This window comes from Thyridium curvatum (genome assembly GCF_004353045.1).
Source record: "Thyridium curvatum strain D216 chromosome Unknown NODE_57_length_291365_cov_88.079165, whole genome shotgun sequence".
Taxonomy (NCBI): domain Eukaryota; kingdom Fungi; phylum Ascomycota; class Sordariomycetes; order Thyridiales; family Thyridiaceae; genus Thyridium; species Thyridium curvatum.
Genome location: NW_022156812.1, coordinates 142,528 through 168,302, shown reverse-complemented (window position 1 = coordinate 168,302; position 25,775 = coordinate 142,528). Strand labels below are relative to the sequence as shown.

The following is a 25,775-nucleotide window of genomic DNA, read 5'->3' as shown; positions in this document are numbered from 1 at the left end:
GATTTTCACTCTTCTTGCTCCTCGGTGTTGACCTTTCCTTCTCTACTCTGTACCGTGGTTGGATATGTGTGGCCAAGTGACCGATATTACTTCTTTTGACGACAAGTTGTCAGGCATCGAGGCCATTTGTTGTCGTTTTCAGTAATTGGCTGGCCCCATGTACGGCTTCAGTCGACTCGACACGAGCAATTCAGTACCTGAGATGTGCTCACGAGACATTTCCGTCGAGTGAATCACGTCGAGACATGGGGAGTAAAGCTAGAAGGCCGCAGCATTGCCATGCGGCTACGTCATCGGCTGTCCCTGCTGAGCATGTAGGTGAAGAATCCGACCAGTCTGGGCCAGGCTTCCAGGACAGGTCACACAATGAGAAGAAGGAGGACCTTGATTCTCGTTCGGTAGAATCTGTCAGGGCGGAGGAAGACAAGGACAAGGACAGTGATGAAAGCCTAGACACCGACTTCGACTCCGGCTCTGAAGCAGGGCGTGCCCGCATCACTCGAAGCATCTCCGAGGTCCGTGACGGCATCCAGATTCGTCGCGATGTCGAGCTCGGCGCCGACAACGACCAGCTGGAGAAGCAGGCCACTCAGCGCAGTGAACACGACCCCAACCTTGTGACCTGGGACGGGCCCAACGACCCGGAGAACCCAAAGTGCTGGACCTACCGCAAGAAGTGGCTCGCCGTCTTCGTCGTTAGCATCTTCACCCTCATATCGCCCGTCTCCTCGAGCATGACGGCCCCGGCCCTCCCAGACATCGGCCGGGAGCTGCACATTACCTTGTACATTGAGCAGATTCTCTCGCTGTCCATCTTCCTGCTCGCCTACGCAATCGGGCCCCTGTGCATGGGACCGCTCTCGGAGATCTACGGCCGCACCATCGTGCTGCAGCTCAGCAACCTCTTGTTCCTCTTCTTCAACCTGGGATGCGGCCTCGCACGCACCAAGGAGCAGCTCATCGCCTTCCGCTTCTTTGCGGGCCTCGGCGGCTCCGCACCTCTGGCCATCGGTGGAGGTGTCCTGTCCGACCTCTTCACCGCCGAGGAGCGCGGCCGCGCCATCTCCATCTACAGCCTCATGCCCCTCCTGGGCCCGGCCATCGGCCCCATCGCGGGAGGCTTCATCACCCAGCAGACCTCGTGGCGCTGGATCTTCCACGCCGTGACCATCGCCGACGGCCTCGTGCAGGTCCTCGGCTTCTTCTTCCTGCGCGAGACCTACGCCCCCGTCCTGCTGGGCCGGCGGCGCGCCCGCCTCGTCCGCGAGACGGGCAACGCGGACCTGCACACCATCTACGACCGGCCCGACCGCACGCTGGCGCAGACGCTGCGCATCGCCCTGACGCGGCCCTTCCGCCTGCTCTTCACGCAGGTCATCCTGCAGGTCCTCGCGCTCTACATGATGTACCTCTACGGCATCATGTACATCCAGCTGTCGACGTTTCCCGCCCTGTGGCGCTCGTACGGCATGGGCGTCGGCGCCGGCGGGCTGCACTACATCTCGCTCGGCGTCGGCTTCTTCCTGGGCGCGCAGGTGTGCGCCCCGCTGCAGGACCGCGTCTACGCCGCCCTCAAGCGCCGCCGGGGCCTGTCGGCGGAGGGCCTCCCCGAGTTCCGCGTGCCCATGATGGTGCCGGGCGCGGTGCTCGTGCCGGCGGGCCTGCTCGTCTACGGCTGGACGGCGCAGTGCCGGACGCACTGGATCGGCCCGGACGTCGGCGCCGCGATGCTGACGGCGGGCGTCATCGTCGGCTTCCAGTGCATCCAGGGGTACCTCGTCGACACGTACGCGCTGTACGCGGCGAGCGCCATCGGCGCGGCCACCGTGCTGCGCAGCCTCGCCGGGTTCGGGTTCCCGCTGTTCGCGCCCGCGCTGTACGACCGGCTCGACTACGGCTGGGGCAACTCGGTCATGGCGCTCGTGGCCGTCGTGGTCGGGTGGCCGGCGCCGATATTGCTGTGGAAGTACGGGGCCGTGCTGCGGGCCAGGAGCCCGTATGCTCAGGGGTAGACCAGAGATGGGGTACATAAAAGGTGTCTGGGGGGGTTCAACTTTGTAACCTGTACACTGTCCATAATGCTGATGTATATGAACAATAATGCTGTGCTACGGATCTCAGGACTTCATAGATAGTAGAGTGGGCTGATTCGTGACTGTGTGGCTCGTATTTGCTCACAATCAGATTTCTGAGGCTTTTTGAGGTCCCGGGCATTTCAGGGGACAATTCCGCCTCTTTCGCAAGGGTACGAACCCATCATTCACACCCTTCTCCAGTCATACCATGTATACCGCCGGGAGCGACATAGAAGCACTCCCCATTGGCGCCCATGGCTGGCGCGTCCGCCGACGGCTTGAGACTGATTTCTCGCATCTCGATGTCGTAGCACGGCCGGCGCTGCGAGCACGAGACGGCCGCCGTCCGGTTGGCAGTCTTGGCGATGATCTCGCCCGTGATGTTGACCCAGGCGACGTTGGAGATGAGCATGTTGGACGTGCCCTTGGTTGTGCCTGTGTATTTGCGGCATCAGCGGCGCACCTCTCATGCGGAAAACCAAGCGACGAAAGGAATTGTCCCTTACTGTTAGCACCACTGTCCTGGTTAATGCTTGGTCCGCTGGCGGAGCCGTCAACATAGAAGTTCTCGAAGAGGATGTTCTTGACTTCGCCCCTGCAAATTGGAAGTCAGGACATGGACTACGGCCGCGTGCCACTAGGGGCCCAAAGGCTTACCATCCTCCTCCACGAGGCTGGGAGCCGCTCTCGTACCCCTTCTGCATCACCTCTTCGCCCGTCCAGGTCTTGATGTAGGCCATGTTGTGCATGTCTTTGTTGTTGGTCAAGATCTGGACGTCCTTGACGACAACGTTGGCTACGGACGAGTCCTCCTTGTACTGGCCTAAGCTACCGATGGCAATGCCGTTGCCACCGTGAACCGTGATCTGCCATCGTGTGTCAGCCTCTCAGTCCAGCATCGTCCAAAGTCGGGCAGACCTGCATTCTGGCAATAGATGTTGTAGGACCGAGGCTTGATAGCGATGGCATCGTCGCCACTGGCTCATGCCGTGTTAGTGAATTCACTCCTGAGATCTAGCACATGTTATACGGACCCTGTGAAAAGAGCGTTTAGTAGCCTATCTCTTCCCTTTCCTTAGAGTTAGCACCAGGAGACGTACCTTGGTAGACAAAGTTTGTGAGCATCACGTTCCTTGCGTCCATTGTATCGAATCCATCCGTGTTCTGGACCCAATTCTTGCCGTAAGGCGCGTCCAGGGCGGTGGCATTGACGTAGAGGTCGTCCACCCAGATGTCAGTCCCATTCATGATGTTGAGTGACCACAGCGGAGGCTGCACAATGGAGACTTGAAGGTGGTCCCCTCGGTTTAGTAGGTAGGTTACATGGAGTCGGACAGTACCACTGGGCAATGGCTTACAGTGCTCTATCTTGACGTCGCTCACGTTCCACAGCACCATGGGCATGGGCCGCCCGGGCTGCGTGGCGCCGGCCTCGGCCGTGTACCACGTGTTGCCGCTCCCGTTGATGCCGCCGGTGCCGTGGCCATCGATGTGGATGCGGTCGCCGGTGATGACGAATCCGGCGGCATGGTTCTGGAAGGCGATCGGGTACGAGTTGTTGCGCCAGTAGTCCAGGTCGTCCGAGAACTATGTCGTGAGAATCACTCCCGTGTCAATTACATAGCCGGAGATTCCACAGGGGGCGGGACGGGGGGGCGTTGTATATCGTACCAGCCATGTCCCGCGCCACTCGATCGTTACGTCGTACAGGGTCGGGTTGAGCCTCTGAGCGATGTAGTACTCTTTGCCTTCGGGGAAGACCACGGTGCCACCATGATTGCATTCTCGGAATGCCTCGAGGATCCTCGGAACGTCGTCACGCCTGCAGCGTTTTGGAGAAGGCTCTACGACGCATGTCTTGCCGGTACTGTTGGGGGATCTGGGCTCAGCATAGGGGAGGGTTGCTGTGGCTGATACCAACGAGGTGGCTGCTAGAGCCGGTACAAGAAGCCTTGACAGCCAGGGGAATACCATGTTATGTTGCTGGCAACGGACGGTGGGAAGGGCTACACGATAGTCGGAACCAAGCAAGGAGTATTGTGACTCGTGTTGCAAAAATGACACCTCGTTGCGACCTCTCTCCAACCACACCTCAATTGGCCACGCAGCTGGGGAGCCTCGATGCCTTTAACATATGTAGTTGACAAGAATAGCTACTCCAGCCTTTCTTTTCCCTGCACCCGGGAGAGGCCCTTCACACTACTTGGAGATAGATTGGCACTCATAATTGGACAGACCGGTCTTGCAGATGTCCGTTGATTGGAGGCAAAATGTCTGTATTTAACGGGAAGCAGGGTCGAAATCTTCCAGAATAAATGAGGGGGGAGCAAGTGGTGATCGACGGGTCCGGCTCATCTGCTTACAGGGGAGCCGGTGGGGAAGCCGGGGTGGGTAGCTAAGCACTGCTCCTCGGCAGGATTTGGGCCGAGCATTGAGGCTCTCGAACATGACAGTCGAGCTTCCGCTGGGGGATGGGCTGGTTGAGTATCCGAGATACTGGTAAGCTCTTACCTATGTAAGTCTGCGAACAAGGGGCCAGGCAGGCTTGGCAGGGTTCGAAGCGACAACTTCACACACTTGTCTGCAGAAGGCTGGACACTGCGGGAAGGATGAGGCTTTGAGTTTAGAGCATTGCGAAGAAGAAGTAGTCCGACACCAACGCCTGCAACGTGAGCTGGCCGAGGCCGGGCCCGAGTCCGAGTCCGGCTCGGCATTGTGGTGGAGAACAAGAGCAATCCTGGTGCCGTGCCAAGCAAGATTCGTCCGCAACTTACCGAGCAAGGGTTATTGATCGTTTTGACTACAGTAAAAGCTGTCCCGCTGAGTCACAGACGCGGGTTTACAACCCGGGACTGGACAAGGTTCCTGGAATCCCTGGTACTAACAAGCAGTAGAACATACGAAGCAACCGACTTTGCAGTAAGTATGATGGAGACCGACGACAGCAATGGAATGATCGTGACTGAATAGCGGGGAGATAATGCCGAGTTCTCGCGCTTCTGGGGCCAAAGCCAAGCAACTGCCCGCCTCAGCGCCAGCCCTGGGAAAAATGGAGTCCAGGCAGCTGATGCTCTGCTCGCGGTTTCCTTCCCAAAGAGGATGGAAAAGCGGGTGGAAAATGGGGTTCCAAGGTTGGGCTTAGTCATGGATATAAGAGGGACGGAAGCGTTTAATCTATCTTGGAGGTAGCTGGAGAGAGTCATCGTTTGGCTGGCCGAGAAGGAAGACATCGCGGATGCCGAACCACGTTTCGGATAGACATGCCTAAATGGGGTTGCAAGTCTGGAACCTTTTGAACATTGAAGCGCCGTTCAAAACACCTCCTTGAGTACATACCTTGAGTACCTTGAGTTCAAACATGCAGTCAGCCGCGGAGGATCGCTGTGGGACAGCGACGACGACCCCTGCCTCGCCCGGATCTGGGGCTGTAGGTATCTCGTGGGGTTGGCTGATTACTTTGTGCAAGTAGTTAACTAGTATCAGTCAAATGCCGGAACAGCTGGGGCTGGGCCACGAACCTCTGGATCCATGCCAGATCGACAGCTCGCCGGTGCCTAGCATGGTTTTTTTTGCATTGCATTGGGTGCTCCCAGGTACATGGCACATGGTTTTGCTTCCTCACCCGGGATGCCATTACGCGACCGTATTCAGATGCGCAGTTAAAAGGTATTTTCTCTACTACATCTGACACCCCGAATGAACCCCGTAGCCGTGAGAAAATACTACAAGTACGAGTAGACAGACTATGTGTGGGGACAGCGGTCGCAAGGCCCGCCCGAGTCAACGTCCTGTGTCGTTTACGGTTTAGTCAACCCTTCTAGATTCAAAGCGGCTGCATTCGCGACGACCCTCAAACCCTCTCAGACTCGCTCTGTTCACTTCACAACTTTCCGAGTTCCCAGCGTCTCCAGTATACCCGACCAAGTGCGTCTTCAATCCTCAATTGGCATCGCGCTCTGAGTCATCGTACAGCGTTACAGCGTCCTCGTCCGTTGTCGCTGTCCGAGCTTTCTATTTCAGACTGACCGGTGCACCTCACTTCGCTCCGACCCTGTCTATCTCGGACTCAGGCTTTGCCAACTCCAATCTGCTGGCTGCTCTCGTGGTGCCAGCATTCAAGGCATCAATTCATCGCCGTAAACTGTATCTCAATTGTCGCCGTCGTTGCTCTGCCTGGTCCGTCACGCCATCCGGCTTCCCTGCCTGATTCTGTGGCAATATCAGACCCTCGCTGATAGAGCTCACCTTCTACCTCGCCCCATCAGCCTCTGTCTTCCATTCAAGAACCTCATCTGGATCCTCTGGGGCCATGACGCCAGCCCAATCCATCTCTTGGGTATGACTGGCGATCAAGTCCTAGAACGTTCCAGTTTCTTGTCTCTTCACTAGGCGACTATTCCTATCACTACCAACGTACTCAGCCACTGAACATCGATATCTCGTGCTGAGTTCTCTGCACTGAGAAGCCATTCGGATTGGAAGCCATCGCCACGCTTCCGATCTCTAAACATTCCCACTGCCACCCGATATCTTTCATCTGCGTCATAGAGGACATTGGACAGTCATCATGGATGAAACAGGCCGCCAGACTCAGGTGAAGCAAAAGCAAGGCACCCCCGGTGACCAGTCTTCCTCTTCGGCCTCTGCGCCGAGCAGGAAGAAGTCGAGGCGTGGTGCCGACCCGGCAAATCAGAAACGCCGGTGTGTCAGCACGGCCTGCATCGCCTGCCGCAAGAGAAAGTCCAAATGCGATGGCGCTCTTCCGAGTTGTGCCGCTTGTGCCAGCGTCTATGGCACAGAGTGCGTCTACGATCCCAACTCGGATCACAGACGCAAGGGCGTCTACCGCGAGAAGGTGGACAGCATGAAGGCTCAGAACACGACCCTGCAGGTTCTCATCGAGGCCATCCTCAATGCCCCCGAGGAAGATGTGCCCAGTATCGTCAAGATGATCCGCACCTGTGACAATCTCGACACCGTTGCCGATGCCATATTGAGAGAAGAATATCGCAACGAAGACGCCGTAGAGGAGAACACCCCGGAGCAGGATGTCCCACCCGAGGACCTCAACGAGGGCGAGGGGGAGTTGGCTCGGAAGATGGGCGAGCTTCGGCTCGAGAATGGCTCCGTCCGCTTCATCGGCGGGACGTCCCACCTGATCTACGTGGGTGACCCGACCGAGTCTCAACTCGATCCCGATCCCGAACAATTTTCGACCGACCAGGACCCTATCGCCAGCTGGACTGACGCCACCAACGACACCCAACTGATCGTGCACCTAATCAATATGTACTTCAGTTGGCATTATCCCTATTTCACTATCCTGTCCAAGAGCCTCTTCTATCGAGATTTCTTCCAAGGCAGACGCAGAACTCAGATGAACAACACGGCGTACTGTTCATCACTGCTGGTGAACGCCATGCTGTCTCTGGGTTGTCATTTCACAAATGTTCCTGGCGCGTATGCCAGCCCGCATGATGACCGGTCCAAGGGCGACCACTTCTTCGCCGAAGCAAAGAGACTCATCTTGGACAACGATGAATACGAAAAGCCGAGGCTTACTACCGTCCAGGCTCTGGCATTGATGTCTGTCCGCGAAGCTGGCGCGGGGCGCGAGGCCAAAGGTTGGGTCTACAGCGGGATGAGCTTCCGCATGGCCCAGGATCTCGGCTTGAACCTCGATATCGGAGGTTTCACCGCCAACAAGCAGCACTTGAACGAGCAGGAACTCGATGCTCGACGCGTCACCTTCTGGGGCTGCTTCCTCATCGACAAGGCTTGGTCCAATTACCTCGGCCGCCTTCCGCAGATACCAAAGAACTCGTACAGCGTGCCAAAATATGAGGTTTTCCCCGACGAAGACGCGGAGATGTGGTCTCCTTACACAGACGGCGGGTTCGACGAGTCGCAGAAGCAGCCAGCTCGTACCCGTGCCATCGGCCTACAGCTGTCCAAGCTGGCGGAGATCAGTAGTGACCTGCTCATCTACTTCTACCACCCGACCCATATCGGGAGGTCTCGGGGCAAGGCAGCCGAGCTGAAGAAGCTCAGCGAACTGCACAGGAGCCTTGAAGACTGGCGGAAGGAGCTGCCGCAAGAATTCGAGCCGAAAGAGGGACAGCTCCCGAATGTGATCCTCATGCAGTAAGTCATAATGTCCCGGCCAGGATGTTTTCTTGTTCTCGCTGACCCTGTGCGTCTAGCATGTTTTTCCACCTCCAGTATATCCACCTCTTCCGGCCCTTTTTGAAATACTCTCCAAAGGCCTCTCCGCTCCCAGCACATGTCTCTCCACGCCGTATCTGCACAGCCAATGCCGGTGCTATCTCAAAACTAATGAGGTTGTACAAGAAGATCTACAACCTTCGTCAGATCCCGAATATCGCAGTCTACATGATCCACAGCGCCTGTACCATTCACATTCTCAACCTTCCCGAGAAGACAGCCAGGAGAGACATCATCCATGGCGTCAAGCACCTGGAAGAGATGGCCGAGGACTGGCTCTGCGCCCGGAGGACCCTCTCCATCATTAGCGTGCTGGCGCGAAAGTGGAATGTCGAGTTGCCAGACGAGGCCTCGGTCGTGCTCAGGAGGAGCGACGAGAAATGGGGCACTGTGAGCACGCTGGACGTCCCTTCGCCATTCAAGATGAGCGTCAGCTCGTCTCCGCCGGTGTTCCCGGGCCAGCCCTCGCTCGCTTCGACGCCAGAGGCCTACAACCAATACGCCCCGCAGGCACAAAAGAGACTCCCCGCTACCACCCTGGCTTCGGAGCTCATGGGGAGTCTGGACGCGGTGGCGACGGGCGGCGACGGCGCAAACACGGGGTCCGGCGCCTCTTCGCAGGTAGGCAACACCTCGTCAATGTCCATGGACACCATCAACTCGTGGGCGATGCCGATGACCACCAGCGAGCCACTCGGGTCCGGGACGACCACCTTTGTGCAGTCGCCCTATTCGACCCCCGGGCAGGGCGGGTTCCGCCAGACTTCGCTCTACGCCGTCGACGGCCAGGACTACTACCTCAAGGACGGCGTCAACTGGCAGCAGAACTTTGAGGGCTGGGGGCTCGGCGGCGGAGCCCCCGTCGGAGGGAACACGCCCGCGGCGGGTGGAGGCGGCGACGTCCCCGACCTCTTCATGTTTAGGAACGTGCGGAACTCGGACGGGTCTCCGGCCTTTGACTCCCTCAACAGCCCGATGGACAGCCTGAATAATCTACCCGGGCTGGATTGACCGCGGAGCAAAACCTTAAGACATTGGTTCACACACATGCAAAGTATTCGAGGCGTACGTAGGATTGGGCGGTCCTTTGGATGGCAATTGGCGTTCGTGAAAGAGAAAGGGCTGGCGATGGTGCTATTTGGATACGGAGGACAGGGATACCCAATTGCAATTGGCGAGTTAGATTTGTTGTTGGAGACAATGATCTTGGCGTTTCAAGGAAGAACGGCGGACCGGATGATGATGATGGCTGGATGCTGCGTACATAGGGATGTGTTATGTGACACGATGTGTGTATTTTCTTTGGTGCGTAGCTCAGATATCCAAGATTCGAGTGAGGAGACACACTCTCTACTCTTTTGCAAAACAAAGCACGCGGTCTCTATGAGGGTGATCTAGGTAGTACACGGGGCACAACTCTATCCCGACAGATTCGAGCAGCTGCGGGTTGTCTTTGTCTTTCTAACCCACCACACAGTCGATCGATCGTAGCAGCCCCCGGCGCGAATGAGCCCCTTCAGGTGGAAATGAGGTCCCCGGTCCTCTCACTTCTCTATCCTCGCCAGCACCTCTTTGAAAAGGGCCGCCTCGGCCTCCATCTCCTCCATCGACCGCGCCACCCTGTCCTCGTCCTCGATCCGCGGGAACCCACCGCCCGGCACCGGCCTGCTATTGCTATTGCTATTGCTATTGCTGATGCTGCTCTGCGCCGCCGCCCCTGCCCCTGCCCCTGCCCCTGCCCCTGCCGCAGCCGACCGCGCCCGCGCCCGCGCCCGCTCCCGGTCCCACAGCGCGCCGCCGACGTTGCCCTCCTCGCCGGCCATCTCCTCGTACAGCTTGTCGCCCTCGACGCCGGCGGGCTTGGCCGTCGCGCCGCTGATGCGCGGTATGACGTGCACGTGCACGTGGGCGACCGTCTGGCCCGCGCCGGGCCCGTCCTGCAGCGCGATGTTGAACGAGCCGGACTCGGGCGTGCCTCCTGTGGCGCCGGCGGCTCCGGTGGCTCCGGTGCCGGCGGCGGCAGGGAAGTAGTGCGCGGCGAGGGCGCGCTGGACGCGCTGCACGGCGAGCATGAGGTCCGTCAGCTCGGGCGGCGTCAGGTCCGTCAGGCGCCGGTGGGGCGCGCGGGGGCAGACCAGGACGTGGCCCGGCAGGAGGGGCTTGAGGTTGACGAGGGCGAAGGAGTGCCGGGTGCGGAGGAAGACCTGTGGAAGAGTTGTTGATGTCAGTGGGTGAGAAGTGATGCGCGCGGCTGAGGTGAGGCGGTATGAGGATCTTCACACGCAAGGAGATCTCATAGGTGAGATGAGAGGCGTGCGTGCTTGCAAACACGCGGACAGTCTCGCTCTTATGTAACCTCACCCTGCCTCAAGCTGTCGAGCAGGACGACTGAAACAAACAAACAAAAGAAAAGGGCCAGAACAGCGCACAGAGAGAGCGAAACCCACCTGTGTCGTGACATCAAAGGGCCCGAAGAACACCTTGTCATCCTTGGAGTCGGCGCCGCCAGCGGCCCTCGAGCTGCTATTGCTGCTGCTCATAGCTCTGGAGCAGACGAGGGGGAGGCGGAGGGCCGAGACGCGCGACCCGAGGGACGATGCCGATGCGAATGCCGGGGGTGCTGCTCTCCATGCAGCCCCAAGCATGACCACCCGGCAATGGCTTGCAGCGCGCGTGCACGCCCGGCTCATTAAATAGGAACTGCCTGTCCGTGAGCTAGCTCCTCTTCTCCCTGTCTACGGCGGTGGTCAGCTCATGGTCATGTGAGACATAGGGGACGGGGTCTTCGTTACCTAAAGCCAGCCTTCAGCCAGAAGTCGCCTTCATAAGGGCCCGGGGGTGTTAAGATTGCTGAACCGGAACGTATCTAATTGATGATGTGATTAGATGAACGTGCAGGTGTCGTGTGGGGATGACGTTTTGGGAGAGGCGGATTGACCATTGACACTCTGGAGATAAAGCTACTGTGGAGAACTGCACTCGTCTTGTACGGCGATGCTCGGCCCCGTTTCCCGCCTGCCGGATGTGGTGTGCACAGGTGCCCGGCGCACTGAAATCGCACATACATGTAGGTATCGAGAAGTGATATTCTCGGGTTTCATCGTATTTTCCTCTGTTATCTATGCTATTTGTTTCATATTGTGCAATTGTAGTTGTATATCAAAATGCTAAGCCACCCTCCAAAACGCCCGTGGAGCCGAGTCTAGACCACCCCCTTGTAGTAAAATCACAAAGCCAGCCCGTGTGATGCTGGGTTAGGGACTCCAACATATACGATGCATCAATACCTTCAAAAGCGAGTGTTCAAACATATCTCGGGGATTTACCCGAGCACTAGATCCGAGGGATGATCTCATCGTCAGTGAGCGTCTCATCGCTCACCAAGTTGTCCTCCTCTGGACTGCTGCGCGGTGCGGCCGAAACTATGTCTTCCTCCTTCAGGTAGACTTGAAAATATATATGTTAGCGCTCGATGTTTGGCGGAGGCAAACGGGAAGGGGATAGCTGCTTACCATGCGGCCTGATAAAGAAGGAGAACAGGAGCAAGAAGCAGAACAGCACAGTGAGCAGCACGAAAATGGCCTGCGAGAAGTGGCCCACCGTCGCAGCATACAGACCGTTGAACAGAATCGGCGCAAAGACCCTCGAGAGCGCGTGCAGCAGGCCGATAGCTCCGAGCAGCTGCCCGAGCATCTGCGAAGGGACGTGCTTGGAGAGAGAAGCCTGGATCGTGGCCGAGCCCAGACCACCAAAGGCGGTGATGACACCGCAGAGCACGAAGAGAGCAGGAGTCCGGACAAAGATGTAGCCGGCAACGCCAATGATGTCGGAGAAGATGGCAAACCGGAGCAGCCACACGTCAAGCTTGTCTGCGCCTGCATTCCTCTCGCCAGGTCGGACGCCGGTCTCGAGCCGCAGTCGGCGGGCAGGCCGGACGCGGAAGTAGTAGTTCACGACGGGGAAGATGGCCATCAGTACAAACACCCGCACCATGGAGACGAGAGATATGAAGCGCGACGTCTCAAAGTTGCCCCAGTCGAACATAAACTCGCTGTAGAGCAGCGTGACCTGACCGGAGCTCATGGCCGCACCGAGCAGGATAGTGTCGATGGCAGCATACAGAAGGAGGTTGCGGCGGACCCGAGATGCTCCGGGACCACTAGGGACCAGTATCTTGAGAGGCGCAAAAGGGTTCGACTTGCGCGCAGCCGCCCAGAGGGTGTACAGCCAAAATTGCTCGTCTCCAGGGGCACCTCCAAGGCGGATCAATCCTTCGTTCAGCGACTCCTGTTCCTGGCTGTGCTTGTCTCGAGCGAGACGCTGGCGCTTCCTGGAGAGAGACTCCGGTAGGATGAGCGCGATGAAGAGGATGAAAAAGAGGTGGCACCCGAGAGTGATGTAGAAGATGGAGAGTAGAGAGCCTGTCCATCTGACAAAGTAGCCAGCCATCAGAGGTCCGAATGCCAGTCCAGTGAACAGGCACGCATGCAGGTAGCCGATGGCGACACCGCGCTTAGAGGGCGGCGTACAGTCGCTCACATACGAGTGGCCGAGCAGGCTTCCGGCCGTGAAAGAGCCCGACAAGCCATCGAAGATCGCGCCGAGGATGATCCATCGGTAGTGGAACACGTCAGGGTACTTTCCGGCGAGAATGATGACAACCTCGCCGAGGACACCTCCGCACGAGGTAAGGGCCAGCAGGTACTTGCGGCCGTAGCGGTCCGACAAGGACCCTAGTTTTGGCGCAGAAAAAGAGCTGAGAACGCCGGTGATGACACTGAGGACCAGCATGAAGGTCGCGACATGGCGCTGGACCTCGGGTGTCTTGCACTGCGGGTTCTCGGCTCCCGGTACTACGGGTGCGGCGATGAATGACGGATCATGGAGCGTCCGGTCAGCAAAGTACCGTTTGCACACCAGGTCGACGATCCTGTCACGAGGTCAGCAGCGCGTACGGATCGATGCGAGGCAAAGCTCATCATCTTACAAGTTCAATTTTGGCACAATCGATCCTCCAAACGCCAGAGTGAACAGCATGTATGGCCCGACCAGCCAATACACCTATGTCACGGCCGTGTTAGTACATGGATATGGTGTTGCACTGTCGGTAGCTTCAGGCTTACAGAAGGTTGCCGATACCACGGCTCGCCGACGAAGTCATCTGCGCCTTCCCAGACGCCCGATTGAGGTCTGCTCCTCGTGTCCTCGTTCTGGGTGCCAGCACCCAGGAGGTTGTCGGCCTCGGAGTCGTCCATTTCGCAGGCCGGTTCCTCCCTTAGTCGAAATCCGTCCTCTGAGCCGACAATGGTGCTGGCTCGCTCGTCGTCCTCGAATGCCCCTTGTCCACCCCCTGCCGGCCCTGACATTGCTATTGCTAGAGGGAAGTGCAAGAATGAACTTTCTCTGGGGCTGGATGGCGTTGGCGACTTCTTTTCCTCCGCCTAGCGCAAAGCTTACGAGCTCGAATGAGATGTAATGATGTGGCGTTTCAGATGCTGCCACATTTGAGAAGCGACGACAGCTGGTAGTGCTGATATGATGATGTCTGTTGATGGAGCAAGTATGGCTACGTTATCGACGTGCGCATGTCCATGCCTGAGCAGCGATAGGAGTTCCAGGCCTTGTCAATTCATCCGATGGGAAAGGATGCTGGACTGAAGAGTTTCTCGAGGTCATAGAGAAATGGGGAATTCCTCTAGTACCCATGTCTTGGCTGTCCTCGAGGGATGGAGAACTGACAAATCCACACTCGGAACTTGTTGCGACGCGCGGGGACTTTGGATGAAGGACCCTACCCACACCAGGGCGTTAAACCCGACCACGCGGCGCCATCAGATTCAGCATTAGGTAGCTGGACGATCATCAGCAGAAGGAGTTACAATGGGAGTTAGGTAGGAGTGGGCAGAGCAGCAAACCGGATTCGCTGGGATGCGCAGAGCTTACAGCTTCCTTGCCCTCTTTCAGGCTTAGTTGCCCCATTCGTGGGCCCCATTCCAGGCCGAATGCCTTCCCCCACCCGCCTTATCAACGAGCTTGATCAAATTGCTCCCTTCTTTTCATGATGCTACTCAGACACGCGGGATACCTAGGTAGGTAGTACGTAGAGCGTAGCTTGAGCTCCATTATTATCTGTTCACGAAGGATAGTGGTCTTTCATGTCTACAGTATGTATGCTGTGTGCCAAATGTCCCGGGAGGTAGGTACCATATGTCCACCGTCATCGCAACCCAACCCAGCCCCGCCAATACTTTTTCCATCTAGAGAGCACTCTGGCCGTCGCACACGGTGCCATGTTTCGCTCCTCCTTACCTACGTGTACCTTTTGTATCACGTAAGGTAGGCTGCCTTGACACCCGTTGCTGAAAGTGCACTGAAACCAATCGAAGGCCTACGCAATGTCACCAAGTGCTGTGTTGTTCCCAGTGCCTGTTTGCGAATCAATGACGCACTCAACTGTGTGCTCAGGCCTGCAGGATTTCTAAGCTGTCTCGGGCTTCGGCTGGTCTATCAGCTCCGCTGGACCTTCGTCTTCATTCATCTCAGGCCCTCCCTCCCACACCAAGCCAATCAATCCCGCCCCTCCTTCCGCTCAGCACTTCTGACACCTAGTAGCAACAGTATAAGTCGCACATAGAAAATCCCATTCATGGAGGTATACAAGCTCTTATTCTTGGTAAAGACAAGGCTTGTTATATTGACAAAAACTTTTGACGCTATCATGATGAGAGATGTCCGTCAAATGAGCCTACATGCGCGCACAACGCCGTTCTTTTTCCCACCCCAAGATGACACAATATAGACCTAATAGTACAATGTCCTCTCAAGGGGTCGTATAAAAAAAAACACCACACCCCATGGGCATTTACAGCCTTGCCTGCTGCCCCGCGAAGAACCTCTTGGACTCAAGACACCTGTCGCTCTTGCACCCTGGGCAACGCAGGCCCATCTGCATCGAGCACGCCTGGTTCTCGCTCAGGTGGGCTTTGGCTATGTCAGCCAACGCCCTGATAAAGATGGGGCTGCCGTTCAAGCTTTCCACACGCTTGACCGTGTCAGCGTGCCCGGACTCGCCAATCACCTCCTTGTCCAGCTCGTACAGAGTCTCGATGTGATCTGACGTGAATGCAATCGGTATGAGGATGAGGTCCTTCTGCCCTTTCGCAATGTACTCTTCAACCGACGTCTGCGTCTGCGGGCCCAGCCAAGGCTGAGGGCCGACCTGCGACTGCCAGCACAGCCGGTACTGGTTCGAAAACCCAAGGCGCTGGTTGACGGCATACACCGTGGCTGCGACCTCGGCGGGATACGGGTCACCTGCTGAGAAGTTAGAATGGTGATGGATCGAGCTGGGAGGGAGCCGAGCAGACGTACCTCGGTTCACGACAGTCATCGGCAAGCTGTGAGCCGAGTACAGCAGGACAACATCCTTTCTCCTTTCTTCAGGATACTCCGCTAGCTTGTCTTCAATGTTCTTCGCGAACGCCTTGACCAGCCCCGGGTGCGCAGGCCAACGGTCAATGACACTCCATGTGATGGACCCGTCTTGGTTGCCTTGGGTAGGGTCATTCGTCTTGCCCTCCAGCCTATGCCTCCACTTCCATAGCTCATTGAGACTGCTGCCAGTTGTAGAGCACGAGTACTGCGGATATTGTGTAAAGGCAACGGCTCGACCGCCGCGCCCCTGCCCGAAGCCGTCCTCGAACAGCTTGTTGTACATCTCCTCGGTCAAGGGGTCGGCATAGCGGAAGGCAACGTACGGCTTGTGAGGGGCCGTCTCCGGGGATATCTCGTCGAGGATCTTGCACATCTCCGCGCTCTGATACTCGGACCATTTCCGGATGGGCGAACCGCCGCCAATCTCGGCGTATTGCTTCTCGATCTTCGGAGTCCGGCGGTTTGCGATGATGGGCCCGATGTAGCTCTGTAGCCTCCCGAATGGGATCAAATCACCGTCGGCCTGTGTCGAGGAGTCAGTATGGGTTGGTTGTGTGTAGGGATCGTCGAGTGAAGCATACGAAGAGCCGGCTGAGGAAGTCCTTGACCTCGCCGGTCGTAGATGGGCCGCCCATGTTCAGGAAGACCATCGCCGTCGGTCCCTTAGAACCAGCGGAATTTTGCGTTACTGGCGGAACTACCGTTGCCATCGATCGAAGCTTCTGAGGCGCATTACTGGGAAGCCAAAGTGTCTGCGACGCCGTGCTCCGGACGGCGGAGGCGGAGGACCGCACAACGTGCCTGGACAGGCGCCCTGCGGCATTGTGCAGAGCCATTGTCGTGGCGGTTGATTTCGTTCCAATTAGCCCCTGAGTGAAAAGGCCGACTGGCCTTGTCAAATATTCAAGATCGAGTCTCTGCAGAAGCACACAAGAGAGCGTGGTGTGAAATATCAGACATGAACAGATTCAAGTGGCCACATTCAGTTCGCAGGGTCATTTATCTCCGAGGCGCAGATCTGGTGCTGGCTCGTCCAGCCAGTAATGACGCACGTTTTTAGAAGCGCTGACCAGGGGGTCGCTACAGCACCTAGAGCACTGTTCTCCACCACCCGAGCGATCTCGGTACCTTACCCGCTTCATCCAGATCGCTGTTGAAGGAGAGTTGGGTCACGTGATTGCGCGACCTACCGACCTGGCAGAACAGGCATCCAACGCGAAGTGGGCGGGCACGACAGGAGCTTAGCTTCAGAAACAGCCAAGGCCCGCGCGTTGCCTGCCTGGACAAGCTTGTCTCCACCCGGCCCCGAGCTGAATGGCAAACGACAAAAGAGATGGGCTGAAGCAAAACACCTCAGACTTTCATGCCATTGAGGACTGATCTACCTGGTTCTTCTCTCCCTCGCTTTGTTTCTCGAATACCGACCAAGTGCTGCTCATCATGGGTGACCGCGGACATGAGTACCGACGCGATGAAGACGAGGATGAGGCCGATGAGGAGATGGATGAGAGTGTAAGTCGCACTGACCCTCATGCCACTCACCCGCAACCCAATTGACCCCAATGCGCAGGATTTCAAGTCACAAAAGGACGCCGTCATCTTCGCGATCGACGTGAGCAAGTCTATGCTGAAGCCACCGCCGGCCAGCGACTCCAAAAAGGCCGACAAGGACAGCGCTGTTGCAGCCTCCTTGAAATGCGCCTATCAGATCATGCAGCAGCGCATCATATCCCAACCCAAAGATATGATGGGCATTCTTTTCTTTGGCACCGAGAAGTCAAAGTTCCGTGACGAGGCTAACGGCCGTGGCGGATCTGGCTATCCTCACTGCTACCTGTTCGCCGACTTGGATGTCCCGGCTGCTGAAGATGTCAAGGCGCTCAAGGACCTGGTGGAGGAGGGAGAGGACCCTGATGAGGTTCTCACGCCCGCGAGTGGAAGCGAGGGTGTTGCAATGGCCAATGTGCTGTTCTGCGCCAACCAGATTTTCACGACCAACGCGCCGAATTTTGGGTCGCGACGGTTGTTCATCATCACAGACAATGACGACCCGCATCATGGCGACAAGACCGCACGGTCGGCTGCGGCCGTCCGTGCCAAAGATCTCTACGACCTAGGCGTTGTTATCGAGCTGTTTCCCATAAGTCGAGAGGGCGACAAGTTCGACCTGAGCAAATTCTACGATGTGCGTCGGCCCTCCATATCCTCGGACTCCTTCTATTACTGACCGTATACCAGGATATCATTTACCGTGATCCCGCCGCCGACGGCGGTAACGCAGAAGAGATCAAGTCTTCAAAATCGGGCGACGGCCTCACTCTTTTGACGTCACTGATCTCCAATATCAACTCCAAGCAGACGCCAAAGAGGGCCTATTTCTCAAACTTACCTATGGAACTGGCCCCAGGCATGACGATATCTGTCAACGGCTACATTTTACTCCACTCACAAAAGCCGGCTCGGACATGTTACATTTGGCTCGACGGGGAGAAACCGCAGCTTGCTACAGGCGAGACGACCAGAGTCGATGCCGATAGTACAAGAGCAGTTGACAAGAGCGAGGTCAAGAAGGCGTACAAATTCGGTGGTGAATACGTGTACTTCTCGCCCGAAGAGCAAAAGACGCTGAAGGATTGGGGCGGCAAGGGGCTACGCATCATTGGCTTCAAGCCACGGTCGATGCTCCCTTCATGGGCATCGGTGAAGAAGTCGTTCTTCATCTTCCCTTCAGAGGCGGACTACGTGGGCTCCACACGTGTGTTTTCCGCCTTGTGGCAGAAGTTGCTGAAGAGCGAAAAGATGGCCATCGCATGGCTTGTCTCGCGGACCAATGCCAACCCACTGCTGGTAGCAGTGCTGCCGACCAAAGCCCAAACAGATGACGAGTCTGGCACGCCGTTTCTCCCTGCTGGCCTGTGGCTGTATCCCTTGCCGTTCGCGGATGACTTGCGAGAGATCGACAGGAAGGAAACTATCAAATGCTCCAACGAGCTCATTGATCGTATGCGACCGATCGTACAGAACCTCCAGCTCCCAAAGGCCATGTACAACCCGGCCAAATACCCGAATCCCGCGCTGCAATGGCACTACAAGATTCTCCAGGCGTTAGCCCTTGAGGAGGAGGTTCCAGAGCATCCCGAGGACGCAACCAAGCCCAAGTACAAGGCTATCAACAACCGTGTCGGAGGCTACATGGTCGAATTCAAGGAGAAGGTAGAAGAGGAGGCCGGTGGCCTGCAGAAGAGCCGGGCTACAAAGCGTGAGTTGGAGGATGATGACGATGACGCGCGCCCGGCAAAGAAGAGCAAAGCTGCCGCCGGGAGCAAAGGAAAGGCTGACGGGGCCAATGGGGGCGGTTCAAGCAACGCCCAGCTCAAGAAAGCAGTCGAGCAGCAGACCCTGTCCAAGATGAAGGTGAACGAACTCAAGGATATTCTAGGCGCGAAGGGATTGAGCACGGCTGGGAAGAAGGCCGATTTGGTGGAGCGTCTCGAGCAATGGGTGGAGGAGAACGTCTAATTGCCTGTATCATGTATGATCTTGTACCCGACCAGTGCTGCTGCGACCGGCTTGCTAGCTGGAGTGCCTTGTACTCTGTACTTGTATTCGCCTTGATTCTAGGCTTTTAGTATCGACTGTTATGCGAGCATATGGCAACAATGTCAATAAAACAATAACACCCGCTCACATTTCTCTGCGCGATCTCCTCTTGTAATCCCGTTCTATCATACCGCCTCGATTGATTTCGATGACAGAGGGAAGAACTTGTGGATAAATAAGTTCAAAGGGACGTTGTTTGCAAGCGAGTGCCTTGCGATTATAATTAGCTGACATTGCGGTAAATACTTCAGCTTCAGGTTTCATTCATTATTTTCTTGACTTGGGCTTGGGTGGTGTTTGTTGTTTCCGATATCAACAATCTTGAAGGACGGAGTAGGCAAAGATCGAGTCAGAGAGAACTTGAAGTTAGCGTAGGTCCTAGTCACCTTGCAGTAGTGACCCCAGGCTTCCCCACCTCAACCACGAGCCATCATCAGCCTTCAATTCCGCGCTCCGCGTCGCTGCGCGGGCTCAAGCTCTCACCTGTCAATCCACCTTGCAGCGGTCAAAAAGTCCTGACTCGAATCTCAAAGATATTGCAGATGACATAGCTCACGTCGGACTTACTCTTTCGCGCACCATGGAAGAGCTCCTTGGAGCGGTACGAGCCCCTCTGGGAGGCGCCGTGCACAGCCCAGGTTGCGCATCTGTCGACGACCTGCAGCTCCATCTCCGGCAGCTCCTCGATACCAAGGTGTCGCCTACCAAGGCCGAGCACATCTCCGAGACGATCGAGCTTCGCGCGACGGCCGTGTTCAACCTCACGCTCTCCGAGACCGAGAACAATGCCCTCGACACCGTGGCCAGCAGCCTGGGCCCGGGCGCCAGCAGCATCCTCCCGGCACAGGCGCTCGGCGGCGGGCAGTACCTACGGCAGGTCGGCGCGAGCGCGACGCTGGTCAACCAGCCGCAGGACGACCCCGTCCTGCAGCGCGCCGTGTCGAAGCACTTGATCGCCGCGCTGAGCCAGACCGACGGCTGTACGTGGGCGGTGCGCTCCATGTCGAGGGATGCGCAGGGCTGGACGTTCATCTACAATTGCCGGGACTCGATGCAGAGCTGGCTGAGACAGAATGCGAAGGGCAAGGCACGGCCGCCGGTGGGCGAGTCGAGCGGCAAGGATGGGCAGGATCCGGTCAACTTGGGCCGGCCTGCCTTTGACTGTCGCGGCTCGATCACCATATCGTTCATCAGGGTCAACAAGGCAATCAGCGTCAAGTACGATCACATGCCTTTTCACAAGACGGTCGCGCAGCTAATGGAAATTCTTGTTCCTCCACCGGCTCCGATAGTGGCTAAGCCCCCTGTTGAGAACGGCGTGGGTAGCGCGAAGAAGAAGAGCAACAAAAGAAAGAGGGACAGCCAGGCCGCGGCTGGTGCTGAGGGCAGCACTGCTGTCGAGAACGGCGGGGACTCTGGGACTGCGAGCGCCGCCGCAACGCCAAAAAGAAGAGCCCCTCCAAAGAAGAAGCGAAAGAGTACTGCTGTTGAGGGCGAGGCGAGCGAGCAGGTTGCCGCGAGTGGTGCTGAAGCAGCAGCAACCGCTAGCACGCCGGCGCAGCCGCCACCTGCTCCGACTGCCACTGCGCCTCTCCTCAACCTGCCCCCAGGCGAGGAGGAACGGCGACGTGAAGTAGCCAACAAGCTCCTCAGTGACCAAGGCATCAACCCTCAGTCTTTGTCGCCAGACCAGTTCAACATTTTCGCGAACCAATCACCCGATCTACAAAAAGAGTCGTTGGCGATGCTTGTCAGATATGGTGCGGAGAGGCTTCAGATCGTACACCCTGCAAACGCCGCACAGGCAAGCCCGGCCCCCACGACCCCGGCGAAGTCCACAGCAGATGCAGATGCAGCAGCAGCGTCTACCTCCCAGACGCTCGCCGCAAGCGCTGCAGCCACTCCAGCTTCAGGCAAGAAGAAGAAGGATAGGGCGCCAAGATTGACACGGGGCAAGTGTGAGGGGTGCAAGACGAGGAAACTCAAATGCTCGAAACAGAAGCCCGCTTGTGCCGAGTGTGAGGAGGCTGGGAACCCGTGCGAGTACGCGATGCAGCAACCACAAAAGCGCAAAGATGCCGCTGCCGACGATGATGCCAACGACGCTGAAGCCGATGATGAGGACGAGGGCAATGCCCATGAGGCCACGCAGCTCGAAGATGCGTCGTTTGCAGAAACCGCTCAGGCGAATGTGACAACAACAACAGCACTGGCACCAGCGCCTGTTGAAGAATCCACAGCCCCGTTCGAGAATGCCGACTACTCGTGGGACCACGGGACTACCTCTGGAAACATGTACTCCTCAGCTACAGCCCATGGCCATACTCACGGTACTTCGGGTGGCACGGAGTACCCTGATCCAACTTCGCACAGCACTCTACCGGATCCAACAGGCGCTTCTTACCCAATACCCCCTTCATCCTCTGTGCCACATCAAAGCTCCACTACCGCAACTAGTAACGACTATTGGTCTTCTGGGCTGGCAGACAGACATCACGGACATCAGCAAGAACCTTCTGCCACATCCTGGCAAGCCGCCTCCTCCCACTCCGGTGCTGCACAGCCAACCCCATACCAGCAGCAACACGCCTCCCAATCCAAGTCCTCCCGATCTGCTAAGAACAGAACTGCTCCAGAGGCCACTCAGACGTATGAAGGTGTGCAACAGGCTGCGGCGCTGGCCCAGGCTGGAGCTCAAAAGAACCAGCGGTCTCCGTCAGTGCGCAAGTCGCCCTTCCAGGCCAAATCGTCTGTGGCCGGTGCGAGATCTAAGAGAGGCCAGAAGACACAGACGCAAAGCCCTCTTGTGGCTCCCGCTGTGACGGCCCAGACCCAGAACCCAACAACGAGGACGAGCCTCCCGGAGGCTACGCCATACTCGGCCGCGTCGAACAACTCATCTACTACCCCGGCTCCCTCCTATAGCCCCTACTCGCGTCCAGCTACCACGGCGACGACGCAGAGCCAGCCGCAATCCTCCCTGGGCTACGACTCGTACACCAGCCAGGCTAGCTCTGGCAGCAATTCCTATACTGGCTTGTATCAAAACCAATACAACAGCCAGCCCGCTGACAGCTCCACGGGTACCTACAGCAGGGCTGCCGTGCAGGCCAATTCCTCTGCCCACCGCACCTCGACGCCAAGCAACTGGTCTACGAGCGGCCGCAACGCCCCGTCCTATACAAGCACCAACAATACAAGCTCCATGAACACCGGCAGCGGTGGCTCGTCCTTTAACGCAGCGTCGACCGCAGCGCAGCCGCACCGTATGAGCACGCGGCAGCGCTCCTCGGGCGCTGCGAACCAGACGCGGTCCAGCACGTCGTCCTACGACCACCAACAGCAAGCGCAGCAGGCGATGAACCCGTACTCCTTGCGGCCCACCGCGACGCCGCCGCAGCAACAGCAGCAGCAGTCAGGCTCGTCGGGCAATTATAATATGATGCACCAGAACCTCCAGCTCCAGCAGCCGCAGCAGGACTGGTACGGCGGCTACAGCGCTACGAGCGGCAGTGCTAACAAGACTGCCAAGACGACCACCGCGGGGGGCGGATACGGCTTGGGAGGAGGGGGGCACGGCGCTGGGAGCGACCACCATGGCGGCGGCTACGGCCAGAGCCAGCAGCGGCAGACTCGCTCGATGAACAGCGGCGGCCTGCACGGACACGCTGGCTATAGCATGGATGCTGGAGACCAGGCGCTCTACGATCTGCTGCGAGGGAACCAGCACTAGAATTGAAGCGGGGGAAGCATCGTGGTCTTTTGGTCATGACTTGGCGGTGTGGCATGGACGAGCATTCGAGAAGGGGTATATACCTTCAGCACTGGTCTTAGCATTGCTATACCTTTTTTTCTTCTTCTAGTTTCATTGCTTTTCGCAAAGGGCGCAGAAGGGGAAATTTTCATCCGATACCCAACCAATACCTCGATATCTGTTTCTGTTTCGCTGGATTTTGTATGCTAAGTAGGTAGACAGCTTGTCTTTGCTTCGCAGTGATCGAGGTCGCCGCAATTTGCGCTGATGTTTTACCTGTTCCGCAATCACAATAAGATGGCATCAAAAGAAACCCTGAACTGTTTCCAGTGATTAAAATCTTCCGAGTAGGAAATATGATACATGTGATGCCGGACGTGTAAGTTCAAGTACCCAAGGCAACTGGTTGCGGGCGGGTATCCTATGTTACAAAAGCGACGCGTGCAGCGGCTCATCTTCGAGCCCCGTGTCTCTCTCCTGCCTGTGCTGGCCGAACTCGCCAGGCCAGTTCTCCTTCTTGTGTGGCGCTTCTTCGGGGTGACCCTCATCGGCGACGACACCACCAGCACGCACAACCCAATCGAGATCCATGCCCCTGGCGCGACAAGCCTCCAGCAGGTCCCAGAGGCGAGCATCTTCGTCGTTGAGGCACCGTTTCACTAGCAGTACGGCGGTGTCCTCGCCGATCCAGGGCGCCGCGTCTCCGCCGCCGGCCACCGACATGTCCGTCTCGACGAGCCTAAAGACGTACCTCATCGCCAGGTCGAGGTCGGCGCCGTGGAGCACGGCGATGCGCACGAGGGCGTCCAGGACCTGGCCGTCGGGCCGGATGCCAAAGGACTCCATCTCGGAGGCCAGGAAGTCGACGACCCGGGCGTCGCCGGCGCCTTCCCAGCGCTGCAGCAGGACGTGGAATGTCGTGATGTCCGGCCCTTGCTCCGGGCACACCTGCCGCACGTGGCGGTACAGGTCGAGAGCGTGCTCCTGCTGCGCCTGCTGGCCTGCGCCGTCTTCCACGGCGAGCATGCCCTCGAGCACGACGTTGAAGGCGGCGATGGGCACGGCGAACTTGCCGGCGAGGTCGAAGAGGGTCTTGACGGCCGGCTCCACGAGGGAAGGGTAGCGCCGGAGGGCGCGGTAGACGGGCCGGGTGCTGCCGCGGCCGATCGGGATGCCGGCCTGGCGCATGATGCACAGCCCGTGGAGGGCCTTGTCGATGTCGCTGGCGACGGCGTAGCACTCCAGCAGGGCCTCGAAGTGGTGCACGCCCAGCTTGGTGCCGCGCGAGACCAGGTACTGGGTGGCCTGGTCCGCGAGCTTGGGGTCGCCCGCGCGGGCGGCCGTGTTGAGCACGTTTGTCACGGTGCCGTCGGACGGCACGAGCAGCTTGGGCTGCACCATGCGGTTCCAGACGTACTTTGTCCCCTCGTGGTGGTACCCGCTGCTGCAGACCTCGAGCAGGAAATGCCACACGTTCAGGGACACGTCTCCGGTCTCCTTCTGCAGCCGGTGGTTCACCATCTGGAGCGCCTCGTCCAGGAAGCCCATCTGACCAAAGGTGTAGACGAATATGTCGTATAGCCAGTCCGGTATCCCGACATGCGCCTTTTGCAAGTCCTCAAGCTTGTCCAGCGCCATCTCGTACTGGCCGTCGCGCAGCAAGCCGACCACGACGCTGTGCCAGCCTTCGGGAGCGATCTCGATCCACCGGTCCCTCATTTCCTTGATGACACTGTTCCTCAGCAGGTAGTCCGGGTGGACGGCCAGCGCCTCCAGCGCGGCGTGGTACACGCTCGACGACCCGTCCACGCCGTTTTCCCTCATCTGCTTGAGCAGCTCCCGCACGTCGTCCGCGGATCCCCTCACGGCGGCATTGGCCCGTAGCAGAAGCTCATATGTGCGCAAGCTGGGCTTCTCCCCCCGCTCCTCGATCAGGTGCTTGACGAAGCGATTGATTCTCCGCGCCGAACCCGGCAGTTCCTGGAGCTCGCGCAACGCATCGTAGATGATGGGTACCGGCGTCGATCTCAGAGCATGGGTCTCGGACTGGCGGTCTTTCGCTTTGAGTAGGGGCGAGGTCCGATCCGACTGCTTGCCGCTGTGATCCGGTTCTCCATTCGGTATATTGTGATACTCATGCCGGACAGCTGTCTGGTGAAAAGGCCTGGCTTGGATGCGATTCGACCGGAGACGAAGAGAACCTGCGCGATAGGGAATTTCACGGGTGGCTGAATGTTCCGCAACTCTGAGGCAGCTCAGGTCGAACGAGGGACAGAGACATCTCCATAGTCCGTCAATTACGACACGGCTTCCCGGCATTGGCTCGAATGTCGTGGTGCTGGGAAATGTACATCCCCTTAGTCTTTTTTTTGAGAGTCCCAAATCCTGAGGCCGATGCAAACCGTTCGTTTTTGGGGGCTTTTTAAAGGTCACGTGTGGCACCGAGCTTGCTCCAGGACCGGGGTCATACAGCATGCCAATGCGCCGCAAAAAAAAAGGCATTTGCTAAGTGAATTCTGCTATCGTCGACCTGTATAGAGGTCATTGAAAGGATGGTGTAGCTTCTGAGATGTCCGGGAGCTTCGCGCAAGGCAGCCTCTCGGGAGGGCGAGGCCTCTTCGACTGCGACCCCACCATCCCCGACTCCCTCTCCTGCCCAGTCTCGGTTCATACAGCCTTGGTGTGCT

The 25,775-nt window shown here is 57.8% G+C and overlaps 9 protein-coding genes across 9 annotated transcripts; 4 read left to right on the top strand and 5 right to left on the bottom strand.

Annotated features, from left to right (window-relative positions):
- Window positions 1–245: 245 nt before the first annotated feature.
- E0L32_008558 (uncharacterized protein) lies at window positions 246–2,012 on the top strand (the record flags this gene model as incomplete). The annotated part of the gene is made up of 1 exon (XM_031143425.1): window positions 246–2,012. One exon carries the CDS (start codon window positions 246–248, stop codon window positions 2,010–2,012), a length of 1,767 nt encoding a protein of 588 aa, XP_030992219.1.
- A 244-nt stretch (window positions 2,013–2,256) lies between these two features.
- On the bottom strand, window positions 2,257–4,049 carry E0L32_008557 (uncharacterized protein; the record flags this gene model as incomplete). The annotated part of the gene is made up of 6 exons (XM_031143424.1): window positions 2,257–2,510; window positions 2,582–2,670; window positions 2,733–2,941; window positions 2,994–3,052; window positions 3,176–3,662; window positions 3,747–4,049. 6 exons carry the CDS (start codon window positions 4,047–4,049, stop codon window positions 2,257–2,259), a joined length of 1,401 nt encoding a protein of 466 aa, XP_030992218.1.
- Window positions 4,050–6,642: 2,593 nt separating this feature from the next.
- E0L32_008556 (uncharacterized protein) lies at window positions 6,643–9,311 on the top strand (the record flags this gene model as incomplete). Its single annotated transcript, XM_031143423.1, has 2 exons — window positions 6,643–8,219; window positions 8,279–9,311. 2 exons carry the CDS (start codon window positions 6,643–6,645, stop codon window positions 9,309–9,311), a joined length of 2,610 nt encoding a protein of 869 aa, XP_030992217.1.
- Window positions 9,312–9,844: 533 nt separating this feature from the next.
- On the bottom strand, window positions 9,845–10,840 carry E0L32_008555 (uncharacterized protein; the record flags this gene model as incomplete). The annotated part of the gene is made up of 2 exons (XM_031143422.1): window positions 9,845–10,504; window positions 10,748–10,840. The coding sequence occupies 2 exons, from the start codon at window positions 10,838–10,840 to the stop codon at window positions 9,845–9,847; spliced, it is 753 nt and encodes a 250-aa protein (XP_030992216.1).
- A 793-nt stretch (window positions 10,841–11,633) lies between these two features.
- Window positions 11,634–13,666, bottom strand: E0L32_008554 (uncharacterized protein; the record flags this gene model as incomplete). The annotated part of the gene is made up of 4 exons (XM_031143421.1): window positions 11,634–11,746; window positions 11,813–13,230; window positions 13,288–13,361; window positions 13,424–13,666. The coding sequence occupies 4 exons, from the start codon at window positions 13,664–13,666 to the stop codon at window positions 11,634–11,636; spliced, it is 1,848 nt and encodes a 615-aa protein (XP_030992215.1).
- A 1,496-nt stretch (window positions 13,667–15,162) lies between these two features.
- On the bottom strand, window positions 15,163–16,570 carry E0L32_008553 (uncharacterized protein; the record flags this gene model as incomplete). Its single annotated transcript, XM_031143420.1, has 3 exons — window positions 15,163–15,617; window positions 15,672–16,257; window positions 16,316–16,570. 3 exons carry the CDS (start codon window positions 16,568–16,570, stop codon window positions 15,163–15,165), a joined length of 1,296 nt encoding a protein of 431 aa, XP_030992214.1.
- Window positions 16,571–17,174: 604 nt separating this feature from the next.
- Window positions 17,175–19,253, top strand: E0L32_008552 (uncharacterized protein; the record flags this gene model as incomplete). The annotated part of the gene is made up of 3 exons (XM_031143419.1): window positions 17,175–17,246; window positions 17,305–17,919; window positions 17,973–19,253. The coding sequence occupies 3 exons, from the start codon at window positions 17,175–17,177 to the stop codon at window positions 19,251–19,253; spliced, it is 1,968 nt and encodes a 655-aa protein (XP_030992213.1).
- Window positions 19,254–19,914: 661 nt separating this feature from the next.
- E0L32_008551 (uncharacterized protein) lies at window positions 19,915–23,067 on the top strand (the record flags this gene model as incomplete). The annotated part of the gene is made up of 1 exon (XM_031143418.1): window positions 19,915–23,067. One exon carries the CDS (start codon window positions 19,915–19,917, stop codon window positions 23,065–23,067), a length of 3,153 nt encoding a protein of 1,050 aa, XP_030992212.1.
- A 447-nt stretch (window positions 23,068–23,514) lies between these two features.
- Window positions 23,515–25,407, bottom strand: E0L32_008550 (uncharacterized protein; the record flags this gene model as incomplete). The annotated part of the gene is made up of 1 exon (XM_031143417.1): window positions 23,515–25,407. The coding sequence occupies one exon, from the start codon at window positions 25,405–25,407 to the stop codon at window positions 23,515–23,517; it is 1,893 nt and encodes a 630-aa protein (XP_030992211.1).
- Window positions 25,408–25,775: the final 368 nt, after the last annotated feature.